Raw genomic sequence first — 24,384 nt, forward strand, 5'->3', positions numbered from 1 at the left:
AAGAGCAAACATTTTCACACAATTTTTTTATTATAAATGTATAATTCATATTTGCACAAACAGTTAGGTCCATATATATTTGGACAGATTTCCCAGAATGAAATTCAAATGAAAAAACTCAAATGCACCTTAAGTGTAGCCTTTCAACTTTAATTTTTTAGGTAGAATAAAAACATTGCATAAAAGTGTGAGGAATTTTTTTAACGCAATCCCTTAGTTTTAGGGTTTCAAAAGTAAATCGAGAAATTAAAAGACTAAGAATAAAAATTTCATTTCTAATACTCGAAAGCCCTTTGCTGGTATTGAAGCCTGAAGTCTTGAACTCATGGAAATTACCAGATGCTGGGTTTCCTCCTTTTTAACCCTTGTATGGTGTTCGGGTCTGTGAGACCCGTGTTCAGTTTTTTTCAAAAGAAAAATTAAACAATTAATTATTTTTTTCACGTGTAAATGTGTTGTGTCTTTCCACTCACTCCACTTGATTATAACTGATTTATTTATAACATTTTATATAAAAGAAAAACGAGAAGCACATTAATTCATAAATGTGATCTAACAAAGGTAAAGGGAAAAAATTAACCATGTTTGCTGTTCATATGTCTTGTAATTGGGATGAAGTAAACATCTGTTGAGTAATTTAACATAAAATTGTTTGATAGTGTTAATTTGGAAAGCCAAAACTCTAGCGGGTCCACCAGACCCATGAACACTGGCTGAGTAACAAAAATACGAACACCACACAAGGGTTAATGCTCTGCCAGGCCTTTACTGCTGCAGCTTTCAGCTGGTTTTTGTTTGTGGGCCTTTCTGTCTGACGTTTAGTCTTCAACAAGTGAAATGCATGCTCAATTGGGTTAAGATCAGATGACTGACTTGGCCATTCATGAATATTCCACTTCTTTGCTTTAGCAAACTCCTGGGTTGCTGTATGTTTTGGGTCATTGTCCATCTGCATTATGAAACACCACCGAATCAATCTGATTGCATTTAACTGGATTTGAACAGACAGCATGTCTCTGAACACCTCAGAATTCATTCAGCTGCTTCTGTCCTGTGTCACATCATCAATGAACACTAGCGTCCCAGTGCCACTGGCAGCCGTGCACACCCAAGCCCTTGCACTGCCTCTGCAAATCTAGCCTAGTCCAACCTAGCCTTTCTATTCTTGAGACTTATGTGTGGCTTGCAGTTGCAGTGGAACTCTGGATTTACTTTCTTGCAGTCTTCTCTTTATGTTAGACTTGGATATTGATTGGCCACTTGGTTGTGAAGGGATTTCTCTTGACCAAGGAAATGATTTTGCCATCATCCACCATAGATGATGGTGGATGATAGACATAGACATCCAGGTCTTTTCGTGTTGCTTGGTTCACCAGTGCTTCCTTTCTTTCTCAGAATGTACCAAACTCTACATTTTTCCACTCATAATATTTCTTGGATGTTTTTTTCTTTTCTTTTCTTGCATTTTAAGGATGGCTTGTTTCACCTGCACGGAGAGCTCCTTTAACTGCATGTTGTCTGTTCACAGCAAAATCTTCCAAAATGCAAGCACCACACCTCAAATTAACTCCTAAACCCTTCATCCAATATCAATGTGGATACCCTCAAATGAAAGCTGGGAGTCTGCACATTATGTCCATGTCCATTAACTATATTCGGAAAATGTCTTAGTAAACAGGCAAAAAGCAGAACTTATGTCCAAATATATATATGGACCTAACTCTAATCCCTGGTCTTTACATAGAAATGGCCATATTTAAACTGTAGTGAAAAAGAGTGGTCTAGTACCTTTGCCTAGATCAGATGACAAATATTTCATTTTCTCTTTACTGTTGTTTTATATTCAGTTTCAGAGAAGGTTAGAAAAAACATCCTAGTGTAATCCATTATGGTGGATTTGTGGCATATAAGCATTTGAGGTCTTTTATTATTAAATTTGGATCACCCAGTTATCTTTTGTTCTATTTTAATTTTCCAATTGCAGGTCAGGATTTATGTTCAAAATGGGGCATTCAAATGCCAGATCTACTTTTTAAACATCGAACTTATGGACCTGAGAGGCATGAGACAGAAATTATGTCGGGAAGTGGGGGAGAAAAAAGTAGAAGCCTGAGAAACTGCAGGCCTATTTAAGCTGACATGCTGAAAAAATCTTACATTTGTAGAAAAACAATGCTGTGTACAAAAAGTGGTCTTTTAAACCACCTCAATACTGTACAAAGTCTTGCAACAGAAGGCCTGATGTGCTGAGCTGTAAAACTGTCAAAGTCTCCTTGTGAAAAGCTTTTTCCTTACAAAGTAAGAAACAGACATGGTATTATTTATTCATCCGTTGAGGGTGCACTTATCTACCTGCAACCTCAAATTGAATAATTCAAAGGTGTAACACCTCAATCCTGCTCTGTAGCATGCAGTCATGTATTGTGTTGGTCCTTTTGATCCTTCCATTTGACTCAAACAATTTGGAAACTATATACATAATGAGTTTATCAGACATGCTGCAGTAGCTGTGACACAGTGTGCAGTTTGTTTATTTTCTGAGTGATGAGCTTTGTAAATAGATCCAAACTCACAATTGTCCAGAGGTAACATTAAAGCAAGCATATGAATCTTTAATCATATTGAAGCTGAGGGATTTAAACAATAAGAGGAGTATTACGCCCCTATTTTCCAGAATTTATAATATATATAATCCCATTTCATATGACAGGTTAAAATGTATACAAAATTTGAATCCTTGCCTTTTTCTATATATATTTTCACATTGTACCATCAAGCATCATATAAAATATCCTAAAACCTTAGTAATTATTATACATATTTTTCATTTAAAACCCAAATGCTTAAAATAGCTTTAAATACACTATGATAAAATAAAAATACGTTTTAAAAAATATCTACAGGCGTACTCTTTTACTAAATTATCTTTAAAAAAGTAAAGTATCTGCCTCATGGAAAATCCTGTCCTTTAAGCCTGCACTTCTCTGGCCATTTTAACATCACGGTATTTCCATACAAGGATCGGATATGTAGCAGGAAGTGACATAACATTACAGTTTCTGTGAGGAATGCACAACGTAGAAAATAAGGAAAAAAATGGACTAAGTTCGTCAAAGTACAAACACCATAGATGCTAGGAACATGTTTAGTTTAATTGAGTTCCTGAGCTTTTTATTGAGGCAAGTAAAATTGCAAAAATAAAATTGTAATAAAAGTATTGTATGTATAAAGAAATAATCCGAACAGTCTACAAAGCACTGGCCAAAATATTAATGCTACTGAAAAAAACATCTCCATAGTAGACAGTGTAGAAGACAAATGCATCCAGTGCATTATTCACAATACAGTGCATACATGTGCAAAAGGCTCCTTCATTTAAACACATTGCAGAGTTCATGTTGGCTTAAAATATGCACAAACAGACAGCTGAATTTCAGATGTCTGTCTTTTCCATTTGAAGACATAAGAGTGCCACCTATTGGTGAACTGGTGGAAAAAACTCTTTAAAAGGCACACTGTCTTCATAACAGCATTTGTTTTATACAAGGCAAAGGTTATTATAAGTTTTTCCTGATCAAAAATACCTGTACAGCATCCATCACACTACCTGAGCAAAAAGATCTAATTATCAGTGAGTCATATACAGTATTAAGAAGCATTTATAAAACATCTGAGCAATACAAAAATATACAATTATAGCAAAGTGTCCAAGACACACAATCCATTATTGCAGCTCTACGTACAGTTTCGTCCACTGTCAACATTCATAAATCGTAACAAATAAATATCAAATAATCTGAGTTTGAATCCAGGAAGCTAGATGACTGTTATCAAAAGCCTAAAAGGTATAAAAATAAATCCAGGAAAATGTGCTCACAGCCTCTCCTTCACAGATATTTGCTCAGTTTCTTTCTAAAAGTGAAGAGAGATGGAAGAACTGATGGACTTCTGGGCCTATGAGTTGTGGTATCCGTTTTTGGGAGCCCCCTTTTTTGGGCCTATATTTTCATAGATTGCCGCGGTGTTTTGGTAGATTAGATCCACATTGGTCCCCGTTCTCGACCGGATGATGTCCAAAGCACACTGGTTTAAGAACACATACTGGTCCTGCACATATGTCAAATGCAAAAGTTCATTGAGATATGGCATATTACTCATCACGTCAAACAACACACTACAGTGAATGTGAACATTCCTACCTCTGTCTGCACCATAAGCGGTCGGTGCATGCGCAGATCATGAACAATGCCGAACACATCCACTGTATTTTCTCTTTCAATCTGGAAAATCAGTCTGTCTATGGCTATAAAGGTACCTGTGCGCCCCACACCAGCACTAATCATAAAGAACATAGAAACACAGATATATAAATATATATATATATTTTTGAAAACAGGTCACACTGGATAAATACAAAGTTGTGAGTGTATTTGCATGTGTGCTCTGTCAAACCTGCAGTGGACCACTGTGGGCGAGTGTTTTGAGTACTGGTTCATGTGCTCTCTGACTAAATGTCTGAAGCTGATGAGGAGCTCTGTGGTTTCTGGTACCCCGTGATCTGGCCATGCTGTGAAGTGGAAGTGACGAACTGCTCGGGTTTCTGCTGTTTTCACCTGAAGGACAAAACAGCGAAGCACCTCAAAACAGCTGAAGATCCTCAAGACACAATAACACATACTAGTGATGAGAATTCCAGCTCTTTTTAGAGAACTGGCTCTTTCAGCTCGGCCCACTATAAACAGCTGGCTCTTTCGGCTCCCAAGCGGCTCTTTAGGTTGTTTTGTTGCTTTAATTAATTTATTGTCAATAACAATATAAAGTTATGCACAAAATGAATTACTAATGTAAAAAATAGCGGGTTTTTTTATTTATACATGTTTATTATATAAATATGCTTTTATTTATTCACTTCACATAAAATGTAAAAAATAAATTTTAAAACATATAAACATATTACAAAAAACAACTATTTACAATTCAACTTTTAACTATTTAAATGTTCAGCTTTTTCTGTTTCAACAAATTTAAAGTGAAAAAACACAAAACACTTCAAACCACAACACAATAAAATATAGAAGATGCCGCAATTGCTGGAAACTGGAATTGGCTGGGCCGCGCTATGAATTATGGGATAGGCCGGGCCAATTCCAGTTTCCAACTATGGCGATAGCTACTTAGTTTTAATATTACTTTCTGGCTCACAAAATAAACTTAAGATAAGGCAAGAACGTAGCTGTGTAAACTTCAAATATCTGCTCGGTTTATCAAGACATCTCATATTGACAAAAGTGCTCCGACGTTTTTGGACACGTTCTTGCACCAGTTTGAAGTTTTGCGAGTTCATCTTAATTTTTTTTCTCCCATGTCCCTCGCAGGGCTCGGTAAGAGAGAGGGAGGGTAAGAGAAAGGAAAAAAATGAATAAATAAATAACACGGCTCGCGATAAGGAGCCGGCTCCCATCGTTCACTTCAAAGAGCCGGCTCTAAGACCCGATTCATACTCGACTGATACATCACTACCACATACCTCAAACGGTAACTGGACAACATGACAAAAATGTGTTGCAAGGATTTATGTTTTAAAGCAAAAGCAAAAGTGCCTTTTTACAACAATCAAAGATACAAAGTATTAGTTATATAGATGTAAACAGAGAGAACTTCAGTCAACACTGACCTTGTTATTACCATAGATTTGTTAAGACATTGGAAAGTTTAATAGGTAGTCTATTTTGGTTGCAGGACGCCTACTGTAAACCATGTTAAATATTCAGGGACCATAGGGTTTTCCAATCTAAAGGTTTCTCCCTTTCCTAAAAATACTTCTGAAAAATGATAAATATTTATTACAAAAATAATTTACAAATATGGATATATGCTGTATGAAGTATGCTTCCTTCCCATTGTTACCAAATGCTTGGTGATAGGGGGTCGTGTAATTGTTGGGCTTTCTTCTATTATTGTAGTATATTTATCTTTAGCACTGACACTATATAGACAAAACAATATTGAAACCAATGTGAAAACCACTCACATTTTTAATGTCAAAGTCCCTGAGGGTCCAGTCCTCAAGTGTTATTTCAGAGGTTGCTTTTACAATGATGTTGTCACACCGCTTGGTACCAGAACTCCAATACTGCTCACATTTTACCTGGAAAGGAAATGTTTTAGCTTTAAAAAAAACCTGCAAACATTGTAAAAATAACATTTACATAAAAAAAAAACACTGTAAAAACATCTATCGTTTCATTTTACGCTATCATTTATTTCGTGGTGTCGCAAAATAAAAAGTTTAAGGCAATATTTTTTCAACGTTTTGTGTCACTGCAGTGGCTATATTAATTTCTTAAAGTTCTCTCTTTCTCTTATATTTAATGTAACCACACTACAGACGGAAAAGAGCATGTTTTTACGCGTTGTCGTAGCAACAACGACGGTAAAACCATTGCGTGTCAGCTTGTTTATTTCCCATACAAACCTTTCACAAGAAAGCTCAAGATCCTGTTGAGACTTTTCAAAATAAACTGAATCACATGAAATAGTTTGCAGAGTGTTTACGGATGAGAAGCTAAAAAGAGCTGTCAGAAGCTCAAAAATAAACCTTAAAACAGGCTTTTCACCACAGCACGCCGTGTAATAAATACTCACAAAGAAAACGGCAGCCATTACAACTTATGACTAAAAATGTGTCGTTTATGCATCTGTTAAAACACTCGACTCCAGGTACACGACGTCCAGCTGTAAACACTTCATGCAAGTCGCCCGAGATTCACAGAATTTACAGAAAATGTTAAAATTTTGTGATTTATATCGTAGTCGGGACGATAGATGTATTATATCGGGATATGAGATTTTGGTCATATCGCACAGCCCTACTAGAGCTACAGGGGAACATCACATGACTGTATAGAGCGTTATTAAATTTATTGCCAATGCAATCATATGGCACATTGACTTCTGAGGACATTTTAGACGGCACTCATCATCAAAAAGGTTGCCGACCCCTGGTATAGATGGAAACATATGAATAGATCACAGGGATTCTAACTTTTTCCTCAGCTGTATTGTTTCATTCTTGGCCTCTATTAGACTCATTCTGAATGATCAAAATAACCCTCGTTTATCTGACACCTGGTGTTGATACTACCCATGTCTTAAACGGTGTCCCTTCGTGGTCACGTTCCCTTTATGACAACTTTCTTCTGATTAGCTGTCCATTGCAAACAAAAAGTTTGGGCAGCAAGTGGGTGGGATTACTGTGGTCACACTGATATCATACATATGTAAACCTGCCATTAAATTACAGCTTACATCCACCAAGATCAGATGATTGAAGTAGCAGCAGGAGAGGAAGGGGGAGAAAGAGGCAGTCGCTCCATATATGTATATCGGTTGATAAGCTTAACATGGGAATGCTTTAACATTTACTAACATTCAGAGATGAACTTAAACAGTTGCTCTACTTCTCTCTGGGATAACTTCCACGGAGATGAAATGCCGGGTTGGTAGCGAGGCTCCAAATGCTCAACCAGATCACCAACAGGTCTCGCACGCCACAGCCGCTCTATCACGTGCTCCAACGTGCTACGGTTATGAGCTGAGTTATGCCACGTCGCAAGTTTTGTGAGATTTAAGGGATCGGATTACATTTTTTATTTCTCTCCAATATTCGATACAGTAATTTAGGTCAGTATTGGACCGATTCAGACACGTAATATCAGATCAGTCTATCCCTACTGTAAACATGCTTGTCCTGCTAGTTGTGGTGTTTTTGTTAATACTCACTCGTCCCTGTTCATTACAGCGTGTCAGCATGACCAGAGTCTGCACATTCTTCTCCCAGATCATCCTCCAGAAATCGTTGACCGTGGTGGGTAAAGGACCTTGAGCTGCAATAAACTCCTTCCTCGAGTTGTAACCCTGCCAAATAAAATGTGAGCTCAACCACATGAAACAGCAAGTTGGATTTTTCTGAGACGTTTTTCAAAGCAGAGTTTACATGAAGGCAGAAACGTTTAACAAATGGCAATGTCAAGAAGCAAAGTTATATTGCTCAGTAGGATGCTTGCTGATGCTGCAATGACTGTGGCAGAGAGCTGCCTCAAAAAGTGTCAGTACGCACCGGCATGTAGTTAGCATTGATGTAATCATCAGACGGACTTCCATGGAGAATGGAAAGTTTCACCCTAGAAGAGTCATCTAGGAGGTGAACAAGAGGGTAAATGAAATGTAAGAGATGAAATTAAAGGGAAATGTAATGAGCATGAAAGGAATTAAAAATTATTATTGTTAAAAAAAAAGTATTAGAAATTATTTTCCTACACTGTTATGCATTAATAGATGCATGCTATTGTTTGGTTCAAGGCACAAACTAAAATGGTAGCAGATGCTGTAAGGCAGGCAATGATATTGTTTAAAGAGTGAGGGTGTTATGGTCAAAGCAGCAGAGATGGATTTGTTAAAGTGACTCACATGGAAGCACATTGTTGTAGCGATTCTTAGGCTTGTTCTCCACATTCAGTGCATGTAACTTTGACTGAGCTGTGCCAACAACCTTCAGGTCCTTTAAAATACAGAGAAAAAAAGTTGGTGGCTACATGTGGAGTACCAGAGAAGCAAATGAAACTTTTTCCGGGTAGTTTTTCTTTTTTTTGCCCTTTGCATTACATTTCAGTATTATTTTGGCTCATTCTGGTAACAGTAATTACATTTGATTTTGTTTCAGTTGCACCTCTCCAAGATGTCTCTTTTCAGGCAGCAAAAAGCTTTTGGAGCACTGTAAGTAATACTGTAAAGCTGTACCAGGAATGATTTATTGCTGTTATACTGACATTGACACTGGTGAGTGTGTCTAGAACACAAATTGTTAAAATAAGAAATAAAAATAAAATTGTTCTACTATGAATAAGTATATTTACAAATCAAGAGTCAGTTAATATATTCAGTTTTGGGGATTTACCTCAAATTCTTCTGCAAAGCCACAGTTGGAGTCTGCTCTCTGCTTCTTGTAATAAGCCTCAAAGTCCTCCACACTCACGGCCACACTTCTGCTCAAACCAAAGTTTAGGCAAGAGTGATAAGGTGCTTTCAGGAAAGAATTAATATTTGGAAGATATGCTGAAGCTTTGAGAGTTAAAAAATGTTGTACTTACACTTTGGCTCTATAAAAAAATGCAAAAAAGAAGAATAAGTAGCAATTAGAGGAACAATTGTTGTCTAAGTATATCATACATACAGTACAACAAAATGATAAAAATACAAATTTTACCTTAAAGATTCAATCTGGATGTCTGGTGATTCTTTTTTGGCTAGCCTATAGGAGCAGATAAAGTATATAAACTGTAAATATAGAATTTATTCATATACACGGATATTTAATGAACATGTTTTTATCACTGGTGATAGTGGCAAACCTTTTCCAGTAGATAATAAAGGCGATGAGGACACTGAAGAGAATGAGAAAAACTGCTACTGATACAGCAACAGCAATAGTAGTGATAGCTACAATGTTTGGAAAAAATGTAACAGAGAAATGAAGAAAGATTTCATTAGGCAGTCGTAAAATTAGAGTCGTTAAACATCCTTGGATCAATCTGTAGTATGAAACTATTGTGTGTGACACCATTCGATTGCACCTAGCTAGCAGAATTTACTGGCTCTTTGATAAAAAAAAAAAAAAGTGTACTATCAACTACAGCTCAACCAATAAAAGCAGTCACAGACAAATGAATGCATAGATGTTTTTGAGCACCATTAAGGAAAAAGGATTTTATTAGGAACTGGTATTTTCTATAAAAGGCTTCTCTATGTATCTCAAACTCTAGTTTTTAAGTACATTAGAACACTAATATTATTACACAAAGCCTTACCTATGCCTGTTGAGCACTCGCGATACACAGGAATGCTGGGATTTCCATGGCTTAGAGTTATCACAGTCACATTATATATAGTATTGTGGTTAAGGCCAGAAATGGTATAATTGCAAGATGCAGTTGCACTGATGTTGTTTCCATTTACAATCATCTGGAAGCCAGTGTGTTGGCCATGGGGTGTGGTACATGACAAGATGATTTGTGCAGTATTGTCGTTTGGACCTTGACAGCCTAAGATTGTCACTGGGCTTGCATCTGTAGCATGAAACAGAAATAAGGAAAAAACAGAACACCTCTAATGAACAAATCTGTCAGTTCTATTAAAGTATAATATTTCTATCAAATATCTAAAGAAAATACAAAATCTGTTTTTGACAAAATTTTATTTGTCAAAAACAGATTGTTCAGTTATCTTGCACTGATATTGGTGATAGTGGAATCATCAAAATTACATTTTTCATATGTAAAAGATAGGTGACAAAATTTTGCAGAATTATTACTTAGTGTCCGTACTTGTGCATTTGGTGATCATTACTGGTGCACCCCGTGTTTCATCAGAGGTCTCTGTGGTGACATAAATACTGTAGCACTGACCAGGTTCCAGGTTAATGATAGTATAATTAGTTTGTGTAACTATGAGGTTCTGCATTTGGGAATTAGTTTGATTCCAGGACAAAAAGTATTTATAGCTGTTCTTGTAGTCAGGTGGATTGGTCCAGTTGACTGTGATGTATGTCTCTCCTGGAGTGGCCGTGAGCTCCTGCACTGCCTGTGGTCCTGTCAGACATTAGAGAGATATTAAAGTTAATTCATACAGTAATAATGAAAGAGGAGACTGCCCAAACTTCTCCAATACTTCTTTACAGAAATGAAAGCCTTACTTGTTGTGACCATGTAGACATAAACTGTCTCACTCTGAAATCCCAGTTCCCCCACAGTTTTCACAGAAATGTTGTAGGAAGTCCCAGAAGACAGGGAAGAGATGTTCATTCTGGTGTTTGTGGTATTTATATTGTTGGATTGCTGGGATGACGTGTAAGTCAGCAGGTAGTAGAAATTAGCACCGGTCATCAGAGACGCCTCTATCCATCGAGTTTCAATGGAGCTCGTTGTTTTATTCAGGATCTCAATCGTCCCAGGAGGGTTAGGGACTGGAGGAAGGGGGATGCAACATGTTACCTTATGTAAGTGCTCACTGTTTTAATTAATTTTGTTTTACAGTTGTTTAGTGTAGTGTCAAATTAAACTTTATCAGTAACAGCTAAATTCTCAAAACCTGCTGAAGTAAATAAAAACATACATACATATTAACATAAATGTGACTACACTCAAAATTGAAGACATTTATTCTACTCACGAGTGGCGTTAGTAACAAGTTCAGATGACGCATTGAAGGGTCCACTTATTGTGGTTAACATGACGCTGTACGCTCGTCCAGCTGACAGGTTTTCAAACTGATAGGATGTATTCAAAGAGTTCAGGGATTGAATAGTTGTATTACGTATTAGCTGCAAACTGTAATGCTCCACATTTCCTTTAGGTTTCGTCCATGTCACTGTGATGGAACTATTCGAATGACCTGAGATAGTGGGCTGTACTGTCTCGGGCTCTGTTGATGTGATGAGAGAACAAAGGATTAAAACATGTCAACAATGATAGTCTGACAAAGAAAACTAGAAAGGGCAGCTGAGTCGTACTCGTGTACTGAGAAGTGCAGACTGTTTGTCCTTCAATGCCGTTTGCTGCCATGACAGAAACACAGAAGGTACAGTTGGTCCCAGGGTCGAGGCCTGAGATCTGTATGGTTTCTTGTTCCAGGGTGTTGTTTTTGTAGGCACAGCCTGATGTAGCAACTCGATATTTATAGTCAGCCCTGTACTCAGCTGGCTTCGTCCAGTTCAGATTTATAGCAGTTGTGTTTGTGGTTTCAGCCTTCAACTCAGTAATACCGTATGGCCCTACAAACACAGGAGGAATTATTATTATTATAATAACAACAGCAGTATTATAGGCACATGAACAGCACTTTTCTTATAACAGCTCTCTTTCACTGGAATAATGATAAACTACCCAAGCTCAGCTTTTGATGGTTGCTGACTTTGGTTGTTTTTACTGATTTAGTTTGAGTTTAGTATCGTGGATTTCCAGGAGAAGCAGAAATTCTGACAACATATACTGTACATACGTGTGAAGTAAGACACTGTCACAGGATCTGCCTGAGTGCCATCTGCTGTCAGTGTAGTGACAGTGAAGTTGAAGTTGCTCCCAGAACGAAGATTTCTGATTGTTGCATTTGTTATGTTCACATTTAATTTGTTTACAATAACATTGGACTCGTTGGTGACCTGCACCCAGTAAGAGTAGCTTAATTTGCTCTCCTGCTGTGTCCACACCAAGGTCACTGCATTTGTAGTTATTTCTGTCTGAGTCAGATTGGATACAGGAAATGGTCCTGAGAAAATGAGACAGATGAAAAACCTGTGATTGCTGCTACATGTTCCTCACACTCAGAGGAAAAAGCAATACGATAAATAGTATTAACAATATTACTATTTTAGAAAAAGGACACTTGCATTACATCTATGCATGTCGTACACAGACAATTGATTCCAAACATTTTAAAATCTGTCTGAATGACATTTTGTTGTCTACATCCCAAAAAAGTAAACAAACCAAATAAAAACAAACAAACAAAAACAAATACAAAGTGTACCAGTCAAAATAAACTCTGTCAGAGTGAAAGAAAAAGGATAAACTCAATAAAAATAAAATAACAAAAAATCAGGAAAATCCACCATAACAATCACAATCTCATCAGCTGTATGTCTACTCACTGGTATAGTTTACTGTTGTCACTGATGTACTTTTATATCCCATCACACCCACAGTAACAACAGAGATATTGAAGGGGCTTCCAGATGGGAGGTTTCCCAGCAGGAACCAGTTGTCTTTTGTCACAAAGGTGTTGTTAGTGGTGGTGACACTAAAGTTGTATTGATTGTGGTTCATGTTCTGTGGGAGGGCCCAGGTGAAGTTGATGGAATTAACAGTCTGAGATTGCACTGTGATGGAGCCAGGAGGGTTGGGAACTGAAGAAGGAGAAGGATTTGATTATTTGATTGATTAATTCAAACAATACATGTATTTTTAAAATAGGTGTTGATAAAAATGCTGAATATACAATTTGAGGTAGAAGTCAGATTGTCAATGAAACTCACAAGTTGCGTCGCAGACACGTGAACTGTTACTCTGAAAAGGTCCACTTTTGGTGATCAACTGGACACAGTAAATTACTCCTGGTGTCAAGTCCACAAAGACTATGTTTGTAGTTTGATTGTTTACATCCGTGCTGTTCACTAACTGTCCAGCACTATTTAGCACAACACTGTAACTGGAGACCTTCCCTGTCACCAGTGTCCAGCTCACTGAAAGGCTAGTTGTGGTTCCTACGGCTGTAATGTTTGAGACTGCTTCAGGCACTGGATAAAAAAGAAGATTCAAATTAAATGAACATTAGTATTGGACTAATAGGGGCTGAGTAGTAACACAAAGAAAATGTCGACCAAATTACTTGTTTTCTGACCAAAAACATGTTTAAAGATTTACTTTTAGAAGTTTATATACCATCACTAAAACCCTGATAATGTTATATTTTGGCTCGGGGTTGAGACCTTTCACAGAAAGGATAGAAACTAAAGAGCAAAGGTATCGAGCTAACAGCTACTGATTGTCAAACAGGGAGGAAAATTTTTTATGAAAATTGTAGGCTTCAGCTTTACTGAAGCTTCTATATCTGCCTGCGGTGCCTGGAACTCTTTTCTCTTATCAGTTCCCCTTTAAGAAAAAAAAAATGCTATACATATAAATAATACAATATCACATATAACCAAGCTCTGACAGTCTGTTGGGGATCACTATAAATTGCAAGATGGATTAGGAAGACTTGACTTTGAAGCACATTTCAGAGATTTTTAAGACATACTTGTGTAACTCTGTGTATTTTCCTCTGTGGATTTGACCCCTGCTATAACCGTGAACACAGAAAATGTGTACAGCTCTCCAGAGGTCAGATTATAGAAGGTGTACGTCTCATTCTTTGTCGAATCATTCTTTATCTCGCTGCCACTCTGTCTCGCTATGACCAGGTAGGAGTAGGAAGGCTTGTAATCATTTTGTCTGGACCACGTTAGCTTGATGGAGGTCGTGGTCACACTCTCCACTGTGATGTTGGTCACAGGTTTGGGCACTGTAGAAATTTGCAGTTTGAAGTATTCAAGTGACAAAACACAGACCAAACAGCACTGATACTTCAACAGTTTGACTGAGTTTATATCTTAGTTCTTACTTGTGTAACTGAATCCCTTCTCCACCGTAGATTCACTTCCTTCTGCAGCTTTTGTTCTGACTGCGACACTGTAGTTAGTTCCTGGGCTTAGATTCAGTACAGAAATGCTGTTATTGGTGATGTTTGTTGAGTAAATAAGTCCTCCTGTGTCATTGTAAGTGTCAACTAAGTATATATAATACGATTTGACCCCCAGTGGATTTGACCAGTTCACATTTAGTGAAGTAGTAGATTCAGGGCTGACTATTAGATTCCTCACTGGGTTTGGTACTAAAAAAAGACAAATTGGAAAACAATGTTAAACAACCGAAGTTAAATGATTTGCACTTATTACATCAAAGATCCATGTTACATGTCATACCAAACTCTTCACACCATATTTCCTCTCTATATCTTAACAATAAACTGTCCAACACTAACACTCATATTATATGTTGATTAATATGAAGTGTTCCTAGGTGCTAGCCAGTAAAACCATGCATTAAAAACAGACAGTCTGACGGCTTTGTTTTTCTCTTTGTTGTACTTACAGGTAAAAGAAGAATTCTGAACAATCGTGCTGCTTAAATTTCCAGGTCCAGTAGTTTTTACTGTTACAGTGTAATTGGTTCCAGAGTCAAGGAGTGAAAGCAAAGTGTTATTTTGAGTGGAAGTTGTGTTTTGACTGAGACCACCCACAGCCTGATAGGTGATACTGTATATGATGCCTGGAGCTCCGATCATCTCATCAGGTGTTGCCCACTGCAGCTGGAGTGAGGAGTTGCTCCGCCTACTAAAGATGATGGACCCAGGAGGTTTGGGAACTAAAGGGTACAAATAACACCATCTTAAAGTCATTTTGCTATTTTAAAGAAGTACAAAACAGTTCAGTCCCATAAAAATGTAATAAAATAAGTATACTCCTATGTTTCCAGATAGGATGCCAACCTTTATCTACACAGTTTTTTTGTTGTTGTTTCTGTTTTTAACTGTTTAGGTGTTTCTGCATAACGCATTTGAAAACAGCAATTGAATATAATATTTTTGTACCCAATTTAACATTTATTATCACAAGAATCTCATTATTCATGTTTGAAGCATTCTAATGGTATCCACAGTTGTTCTCAGGGTCTTAAAAAACATGGTGATGAAGAAAAGATATTAGGTTGTTGGGCTTACCAGTGGCAAATGACACCTGGTCAGATGTATTCCAGAAGTTTCCAGCAAAAGCAGTAACTGTGATATTATAGAGTCTCCCGGGTTTTAAATAGGTGAAACTGGTTGTTGTGGCCATTGTTTGACTGGAGTTTGTAAACACTAAGTTTTCATTGGATATATTGACCTGATAATAACTAATGTTTCCTCGAGGCAAAATCCAGCTGATGCTTAAGGTGTTGGTTCCTTCTGTAACACTAATGTTCCCAGGCTTTTCAGGCCCTGTAGAATAAAGATGTAAATGGCATTTTAATAACACAACAAATGTCCAAACGTTTGGACAGCTATACTGTAAATATATTTTAATTTCCTTCACTACTCGAAATTATGGATAAGGCATGAAGTGTAGAGCTTTAATTTGAGTAGGTTTATATTAACATTTAAAGAAGAAGTTGATTGATTTTAGTTGTTTCATTGTTTAGGGGAGTTTAAAAGTAACGACACAAGCGGCTACTTGACTTTGCAGTTTAAGCTTCACCTTCATTTAAGTCATAAAAATTAGATAAAGACAATCTGACTAAAGATCAGCACTTGTACAATCTCATCCTCTGTATTATTCAGTCTTTTTTATTTTTTTCTAGCCTATATTGCAAAAAATGTCAATATAGAAGTTTTAAAATATCACCCTATTAGAGATAAAACTATAACGATTATTGGAGCTGTTACTCAAACACAGAGCGAGCACAACTACAGCTGTTATATGAGGACACATCGGTGAGAGATCCAACCTTCTCACTTCAAAGGGCTTCTTCTTCTACATCTGGATTTCTTCTTCTACTTTCCTTTCAATTTAACTTATCTTATGATGATAGAAGACTCCTTATTTTACCAGATATCCTCAGCAGACAGTCACTAATTCAAAGTATGAAAAACATTTAAATGCTCGCTTACTTGTGTAGATGGTGACAGTAGCACTCTGTCCTTTAGTAGAACCATCACCAGCCACTGCAGTGACAGTTATTTCATACTGGACACCAGCAGTCAGGTTAATAATATTATAAAATGTCTCATTGACATTTAATGAGGGACTTGGTCCTCCACCTGTCCACTGTACTTTATAGAAGAAGCTGTTTCCCACTGGTTTAGTCCAGCTCACAAAAATTGCCGATGTTGTGACGTTAACAGCAGAGAGACTCGTGACTACTTCAGGCTCTATGAGTGGAGAGTACATGAGGAGGAACAAGAAAACAAAAGAACTGTTAGAACAAGAACAATAAGCAGTGACTGCAACAGGTAAGAATCAAGACTGAATTAAGAAAGACCTGAGAGGATATGTGAATAAATCAAAAACTTAATTTGGTAAAAAACAAACAAACATGTCACTCATGGATAAAAAGTGCTTTTAGATTTGAAGTCTTCCTGTAAAAAGGATTTCATTAATTTTTGAAGTAACTGCTTCACTAGAAAAAAAAAACTGTCCTAAAAAGTTGACAAATAATAAACTACAAGATAAAAAATGAAACAGTGACACAGTACAGAGCACGAGACCCCAGATCAGAAATGGTCATACTCTTCATCTTACTTGTGTATTGAGAAAGTGTTGCTACGTCACTTTGTGTACTGTTATCTCCAGCCACTGCTGTGACAGTGAAAGTGTAGTTCACTCCAGGAGTCAGCTCAGTGACATTTACTTTAGTTTCAGTCACAGTCTTATTCATGTTTATTGTTCCATCTGTCCACTCTACTCTATAGAATGACCTTTGACCCTGTGGCTCAGTCCAGTTCAGAAATATAGAGGACGTCCTGGTTTCACTGACAGTAAGATCATTCACTTTTTCAGGTTCTGTGAGTTACAGAGAGATAGATGCAAAAATAACAACACTAAGATTACTATAATTTTAACTTTAGAAAATGACACCATCAAATATGCTGCAAATTTAGTAAAGAACACCTAAGGGACAGCATTTGAAAAACACTGATTACAAATTGATTCAGAAGTTGAATTCCTGCACATCCTGTTTGTATACAGTGAAATTAACTCTGCAGCTCCTGTAGTTTGCTCATCACCAGCCACTGCAGAAACTCTAAATCTGTACTGCATACAGGCAGTTAGTGCACTGATGGTTATTTATGTGTTATTCACACTGTGATTCTCATTTAAATGTCTATCTGTCCACTCTACAAGATAGAAGCAGCTGTTTCCCTCTGCTTCAGTCCACTTCAGTGATACAGAGGACGTTGTGAAAGCAGTAACACTGAGTAATCTGACTACTTCAGGCTCTGTAAGGGAGAAGTCACTACATGGGTAACAATTAAAATATCAGCTCAAGTCTTCTCTGTCTCAAAGTTACAGTAAAAACACACGAGCAGCAACATGCTGACCCTGTAACATTTCATGCAGCTGGAAGTTCAGAGGAAGATCTAAACTAGACGTACGAAAGAAATGCAAACCATTATTGGAGCTGTTACTCAAACACAGAGTGAGCACAACTACAGCTGTTATATGAGGACACATCGGTGAGAGATCCAACCTTCTCACTTCAAAGGGCTTCTTCTTCTACATCTGGATTTCTTCTTCTACTTTCCTTTCAATTTAACTTATCTTATGATGATAGAAGACTCCTTATTTTACCAGATATTCTCAGCAGACAGTCACTAATTCACAGTATGAAAACATGTAAATGCTCGCTTACTTGTGTAGTTGGTGACAGTAGCACTCTGTCCCTCAGTAGAACCATCACCAGCCACTGCAGTGACATTTATTTCATACTGGACACCAGCAGTCAGGTTAGTAATGATCTTAAACGTGTCACTGACATTTACAGAGAAGTTCGTCCACTGTACTTTATAGAAGAAGCTGTTTCCCACTGGTTTAGTCCAGCTCACAAACATAGACGATGTTGTGATGTTAACAGCAGAGAGACTCGTGACTACTTCAGGCTCTATGAGTGGAGAGTACATGAGGAGGAACAAGAAAACAAAAGAACTGTTAGAACAAGAACAATAAGCAGTGACTGCAACAGGTAAGAACCAAGAGGACTGAATTAAGGAGAACCTGAGAGGATATGTGAATAAATCAAAAACTTAATTTGGTAAAAAACAAACAAACTTGTCACTCATGGATAAAAAGTGCTTTTAGATTTGAAGTCTTCCTGTAAAAAGGATTTCATTAATTTTTGAAGTAACTGCTTCACTAGAAAAAAAAACTGTCCTAAAAAGTTGACAAATAATAAACTACAAGATAAAAAATGAAACAGTGACACAGTACAGAGCACGAGACCCCAGATCAGAAATGGTCATACTCTTCATCTTACTTGTGTATTGAGAAAGTGTTGCTACGTCACTTTGTGTACTGTTATCTCCAGCCACTGCTGTGACAGTGAAAGTGTAGTTCACTCCAGGAGTCAGCTCAGTGACATTTACTTTAGTTTCAGTCACAGTCTTATTCATGTTTATTGTTCCATCTGTCCACTCTACTCTATAGAATGACCTTTGACCCTGTGGCTCAGTCCAGTTCAGAAATATAGAGGACGTCCTGGTTTCACTGACAGTAAGATCATTCACTTTCTCGGGTTCTGTGAGTTACAGAGAGGAAGATGCAAAAATAACAAGATTGAGAGAAAAACACTGACAGCATTTGAAAAACATTGATTACAAATTGATTCAGAAGTTGAATTCCTGCACATCCTGTTTGTATACAGTGAAATTAACTCTGCAGCTCCCGTAGTTTGCTCATCACCAGCCACTGCAGTAACTCTAAATCTGTACTGCATACAGGCAGTTAGTGCACTGATGGTTATTTATGTGATATTCACACTGTGATTCTCATTTAAATGTCTATCTGTCCACTCTACAAGATAGAAGCAGCTGTTTCCCTCTGCTTCAGTCCACTTCAGTGATACAGAGGATGTTGTGAAAGCAGTAACACTGAGTAATCTGACTACTTCAGGCTCTGTAAGGGAGAAGTCACTACATGGGTAACAATTAAAATATTGGCTCAAGTCTTCTCCGTCTCAAAGTTACAGTAAAAACACACGAGCAGCAACATGCTGACCCTGTAACATTTCATGCAGCTGGAAGTTCAGAGGAAGCTCTAAACTAGACGTACAAAAGAAATGCAAACCATTATTGGAGCTGTTACTCAAACACAGAGTGAGCACAACTACAGCTGTTATATGAGGACACATCGGTGAGAGATCCAACCTTCTCACTTCAAAGGGCTTCTTCTTCTACATCTGGATTTCTTCTTCTACTTTCCTTTCAATTTAACTTATCTTATGATGATAGAAGACTCCTTATTTTACCAGATATTCTCAGCAGACAGTCACTAATTCACAGTATGAAAACATGTAAATGCTCGCTTACTTGTGTAGTTGGTGACAGTAGCACTCTGTCCCTCAGTAGAACCATCACCAGCCACTGCAGTGACATTTATTTCATACTGGACACCAGCAGTCAGGTTAGTAATGATCTTAAACGTGTCACTGACATTTACAGAGAAGTTTGTCCACTGTACTTTATAGAAGAAGCTGTTTCCCACTGGTTTAGTCCAGCTCACAAACATAGACGATGTTGTGACGTTAACAACAGAGAGACTCGTGACTACTTCAGGCTCTATGAGTGGAGAGTACATGAGGAGGAACAAGAAAACAAAAGAACTGCTGAGCCAAGAACAATAAGCAGTGACTGCAACAGGTAAGAACCAAGAGGACTGAATTAAGAAAGACCTGAGAGGATATGTGAATAAATCAAAAACTTAATTTGGTAAAAAACAAACAAACATGTCACTCATGGATAAAAAGTGCTTTTAGATTTGAAGTCTTCCTGTAAAAAGGATTTCATTAATTTTTGAAGTAACTGCTTCACTAGAAAAAAAAACTGTCCTAAAAAGCTGACAAATAATAAACTACAAGATAAAAAATGAAACAGTGACACAGTACAGAGCACGAGACCCCAGATCAGAAATGGTCATACTCTTCATCTTACTTGTGTATTGAGAAAGTGTTGCTACGTCACTTTGTGTATTGTTATCTCCAGCCACTGCTGTGACAGTGAAAGTGTAGTTCACTCCAGGAGTCAGCTCAGTGACATTTACTTTAGTTTCAGTCACAGTCTTATTCATGTTTATTGTTCCATCTGTCCACTCTACTCTATAGAATGACCTTTGACCCTGTGGCTCAGTCCAGTTCAGAAATATAGAGGACGTCCTGGTTTCACTGACAGTAAGATCATTCACTTTTTCAGGTTCTGTGTGTTACAGAGAGGAAGATGCAAAAACACGAAAACTGACATAAATATATTTTAAAATTAGAAAATGACACCATCAAATATGAAGCAAATTTAGTAAAGAACACCTAAGGGACAGCATTTGAAAAACATTGATATCAAATTCATTCAGATGTTGAATTCCTGCATATCTTATGTGTATACAGTAAAATTAACTCTGCAGCTCTCATAGTTTTTCATTTCAGTGACAATGAGATCCCTGACTAATTTAGGCTCTGTGAGTAGAGGGTAATTGCATGAGAAGTCAATTCTATTCAATTTTATCTTCTTTAAATAGAGCCAAATTAGTTAGCTCAAAGCACTTTAGTAAAGACCCTACACTAAAAGAGAGAAAACGGCAACAATCAAACAGCCTCCTTTGTGCACTTGGCGACTGTAGGGAGGTAAAACTCCCTTTTAACAGGAAGAAACCTCCAGCAGAAACAGGCTCAGGTAGTGGCAACCATCTGCCACCTTAAAGGCCTGTGTTACATACAACACTAATAGAGACAGATTGATCATTTTTTAGACTGAATCATTAATTCATTGTAGAATTTATTTGAGCAAAAAATGCATGGGAATTCCTGCACATCCTGTTTGTATACAGTGAAATTAACTCTGCAGCTCCCGTAGTTTGCTCATCACCAGCCACTGCAGTAACTAAATCTGTACTGCATACAGGCAGTTAGTGCACTGATGGTTATTTATGTGTTATTCACACTGTGATTCTCATTTAAATGTCTATCTGTCCACTCTACAAGATAGAAGCAGCTGTTTCCCTCTGCTTCAGTCCACTTCAGTGATACAGAGGACGTTGTGAAAGCAGTAACACTGAGTAATCTGACTACTTCAGGCTCTGTAAGGGAGAAGTCACTACATGGGTAACAATTAAAATATTGGCTCAAGTCTTCTCCGTCTCAAAGTTACAGTAAAAACACACGAGCAGCAACATGCTGACCCTGTAACATTTCATGCAGCTGGAAGTTCAGAGGAAGATCTAAACTAGACGTACAAAAGAAATGCAAACCATTATTGGAGCTGTTACTCAAACACAGAGTGAGCACAACTACAGCTGTTATATGAGGACACATCGGTGAGAGATCCAACCTTCTCACTTCAAAGGGCTTCTTCTTCTACATCTGGATTTCTTCTTCTACTTTCCTTTCAATTTAACTTATCTTATGATGATAGAAGACTCCTTATTTTACCAGATATTCTCAGCAGACAGTCACTAATTCACAGTATGAAAACATGTAAATGCTCGCTTACTTGTGTAGTTGGTGACAGTAGCACTCTGTCCCTCAGTAGAACCATCACCAGCCACTGCAGTGACATTTATTTCATACTGGACACCAGCAGTCAGGTTAGTAATGATCTTAAACGTGTCACTGACATTTACAGAGAAGTTCGTCCACTGTACTTTATAGAAGAAGCTGTTTCCCACTGGTTTAGTCCAGCTCACAAAAATTGACGATGTTGTGACGTTAACAACAGAGAGACTCGTGACTACTTCAGGCTCTATGAGTGGAGAGTACATGAGGAGGAACAAGAAAACAAAAGAACTGCTGAGCCAAGAACAATAAGCAGTGACTGCAACAGGTAAGAACCAAGAGGACTGAATTAAGAAAGACCTGAGAGGATATGTGAATAAATCAAAAACTTAATTTGGTAAAAAACAAACAAACATGTCACTCATGGATAAAAAGTGTTTTTAGATTTGAAGTCTTCCTGTAAAAAGGATTTCATTAATTTTTGAAGTAACTGCTTCACTAGAAAAAAAAACTGTCCTAAAAAGCTGACAAATAATAAACTACAAGATAAAAAATGAAACAGTGACACAGTACAGAGCACGAGACCCCAGATCAGAAATGGTCATACTCTTCATCTTACTTGTGTATTGAGAAAGTGTTGCTACGTCACTTTGTGTACTGTTATCTCCAGCCACTGCTGTGACAGTGAAAGTGTAGTTCACTCCAGGAGTCAGCTCAGTGACATTTACTTTAGTTTCAGTCACAGTCTTATTCATGTTTATTGTTCCATCTGTCCACTCTACTCTATAGAATGACCTTTGACCCTGTGGCTCAGTCCAGTTCAGAAATATAGAGGACGTCCTGGTTTCACTGACAGTAAGATCATTCACTTTTTCAGGTTCTGTGTGTTACAGAGAGGAAGATGCAAAAACACGAAAACTGACATAAATATATTTTAAAATTAGAAAATGACACCATCAAATATGAAGCAAATTTAGTAAAGAACACCTAAGGGACAGCATTTGAAAAACATTGATATCAAATTCATTCAGATGTTGAATTCCTGCATATCTTATGTGTATACAGTAAAATTAACTCTGCAGCTCTCATAGTTTTTCATTTCAGTGACAATGAGATCCCTGACTAATTTAGGCTCTGTGAGTAGAGGGTAATTGCATGAGAAGTCAATTCTATTCAATTTTATCTTCTTTAAATAGAGCCAAATTAGTTAGCTCAAAGCACTTTAGTAAAGACCCTACACTAAAAGAGAGAAAACGGCAACAATCAAACAGCCTCCTTTGTGCACTTGGCGACTGTAGGGAGGTAAAACTCCCTTTTAACAGGAAGAAACCTCCAGCAGAAACAGGCTCAGGTAGTGGCAACCATCTGCCACCTTAAAGGCCTGTGTTACATACAACACTAATAGAGACAGATTGATCATTTTTTAGACTGAATCATTAATTCATTGTAGAATTTATTTGAGCAAAAAATGCATGGGAATTCCTGCACATCCTGTTTGTATACAGTGAAATTAACTCTGCAGCTCCCGTAGTTTGCTCATCACCAGCCACTGCAGTAACTAAATCTGTACTGCATACAGGCAGTTAGTGCACTGATGGTTATTTATGTGTTACTCACACTGTGATTCTCATTTAAATGTCTATCTGTCCACTCTACAAGATAGAAGCAGCTGTTTCCCTCTGCTTCAGTCCACTTCAGTGATACAGAGGACGTTGTGAAAGCAGTAACACTGAGTAATCTGACTACTTCAGGCTCTGTAAGGGAGAAGTCACTACATGGGTAACAATTAAAATATTGGCTCAAGTCTTCTCCGTCTCAAAGTTACAGTAAAAACACACGAGCAGCAACATGCTGACCCTGTAACATTTCATGCAGCTGGAAGTTCAGAGGAAGATCTAAACTAGACGTACAAAAGAAATGCAAACCATTATTGGAGCTGTTACTCAAACACAGAGTGAGCACAACTACAGCTGTTATATGAGGACACATCGGTGAGAGATCCAACCTTCTCACTTCAAAGGGCTTCTTCTTCTACATCTGGATTTCTTCTTCTACTTTCCTTTCAATTTAACTTATCTTATGATGATAGAAGACTCCTTATTTTACCAGATATTCTCAGCAGACAGTCACTAATTCACAGTATGAAAACATGTAAATGCTCGCTTACTTGTGTAGTTGGTGACAGTAGCACTCTGTCCCTCAGTAGAACCATCACCAGCCACTGCAGTGACATTTATTTCATACTGGACACCAGCAGTCAGGTTAGTAATGATCTTAAACGTGTCACTGACATTTACAGAGAAGTTCGTCCACTGTACTTTATAGAAGAAGCTGTTTCCCACTGGTTTAGTCCAGCTCACAAAAATTGACGATGTTGTGACGTTAACAACAGAGAGACTCGTGACTACTTCAGGCTCTATGAGTGGAGAGTACATGAGGAGGAACAAGAAAACAAAAGAACTGCTGAGCCAAGAACAATAAGCAGTGACTGCAACAGGTA

At 37.6% G+C, this 24,384-nt stretch overlaps 1 protein-coding gene across 1 annotated transcript in view; it reads right to left on the reverse strand.

Moving 5' to 3' along the window:
• Nucleotides 1-2,589: 2,589 nt before the first annotated feature.
• Nucleotides 2,590-24,384, reverse strand: part of LOC308384936 (receptor-type tyrosine-protein phosphatase eta-like) — a 48,507-nt gene continuing 26,712 nt past the window's right edge. Inside the window, exons 7-33 of the mRNA XM_080863612.1 lie at nucleotides 19,714-19,789; nucleotides 18,663-18,923; nucleotides 18,042-18,290; nucleotides 16,931-17,191; nucleotides 16,300-16,560; nucleotides 15,373-15,630; nucleotides 14,745-15,017; nucleotides 14,215-14,484; nucleotides 13,852-14,115; nucleotides 13,088-13,348; nucleotides 12,704-12,958; nucleotides 12,055-12,321; nucleotides 11,567-11,827; nucleotides 11,227-11,478; nucleotides 10,751-11,020; nucleotides 10,383-10,646; nucleotides 9,867-10,124; nucleotides 9,411-9,498; nucleotides 9,266-9,310; nucleotides 8,957-9,044; nucleotides 8,470-8,560; nucleotides 8,120-8,196; nucleotides 7,783-7,917; nucleotides 6,032-6,148; nucleotides 4,453-4,613; nucleotides 4,200-4,335; nucleotides 2,590-4,107 (exon numbers count right to left, since the gene is read on the reverse strand). Of these exons, the coding sequence (XP_080719738.1) occupies nucleotides 3,955-4,107; nucleotides 4,200-4,335; nucleotides 4,453-4,613; nucleotides 6,032-6,148; nucleotides 7,783-7,917; nucleotides 8,120-8,196; nucleotides 8,470-8,560; nucleotides 8,957-9,044; nucleotides 9,266-9,310; nucleotides 9,411-9,498; nucleotides 9,867-10,124; nucleotides 10,383-10,646; nucleotides 10,751-11,020; nucleotides 11,227-11,478; nucleotides 11,567-11,827; nucleotides 12,055-12,321; nucleotides 12,704-12,958; nucleotides 13,088-13,348; nucleotides 13,852-14,115; nucleotides 14,215-14,484; nucleotides 14,745-15,017; nucleotides 15,373-15,630; nucleotides 16,300-16,560; nucleotides 16,931-17,191; nucleotides 18,042-18,290; nucleotides 18,663-18,923; nucleotides 19,714-19,789 (5,352 nt within the window). The 3' untranslated portion in view covers nucleotides 2,590-3,954. The remainder of the gene's footprint in view (nucleotides 4,108-4,199; nucleotides 4,336-4,452; nucleotides 4,614-6,031; nucleotides 6,149-7,782; nucleotides 7,918-8,119; nucleotides 8,197-8,469; nucleotides 8,561-8,956; nucleotides 9,045-9,265; nucleotides 9,311-9,410; nucleotides 9,499-9,866; nucleotides 10,125-10,382; nucleotides 10,647-10,750; nucleotides 11,021-11,226; nucleotides 11,479-11,566; nucleotides 11,828-12,054; nucleotides 12,322-12,703; nucleotides 12,959-13,087; nucleotides 13,349-13,851; nucleotides 14,116-14,214; nucleotides 14,485-14,744; nucleotides 15,018-15,372; nucleotides 15,631-16,299; nucleotides 16,561-16,930; nucleotides 17,192-18,041; nucleotides 18,291-18,662; nucleotides 18,924-19,713; nucleotides 19,790-24,384) is intronic.

The sequence above is a fragment of the Rhamphochromis sp. 'chilingali' genome (genome assembly GCF_963969265.1).
Source record: "Rhamphochromis sp. 'chilingali' genome assembly, chromosome: 2".
Classification (NCBI taxonomy): Eukaryota; Metazoa; Chordata; class Actinopteri; order Cichliformes; family Cichlidae; genus Rhamphochromis; species Rhamphochromis sp. 'chilingali'.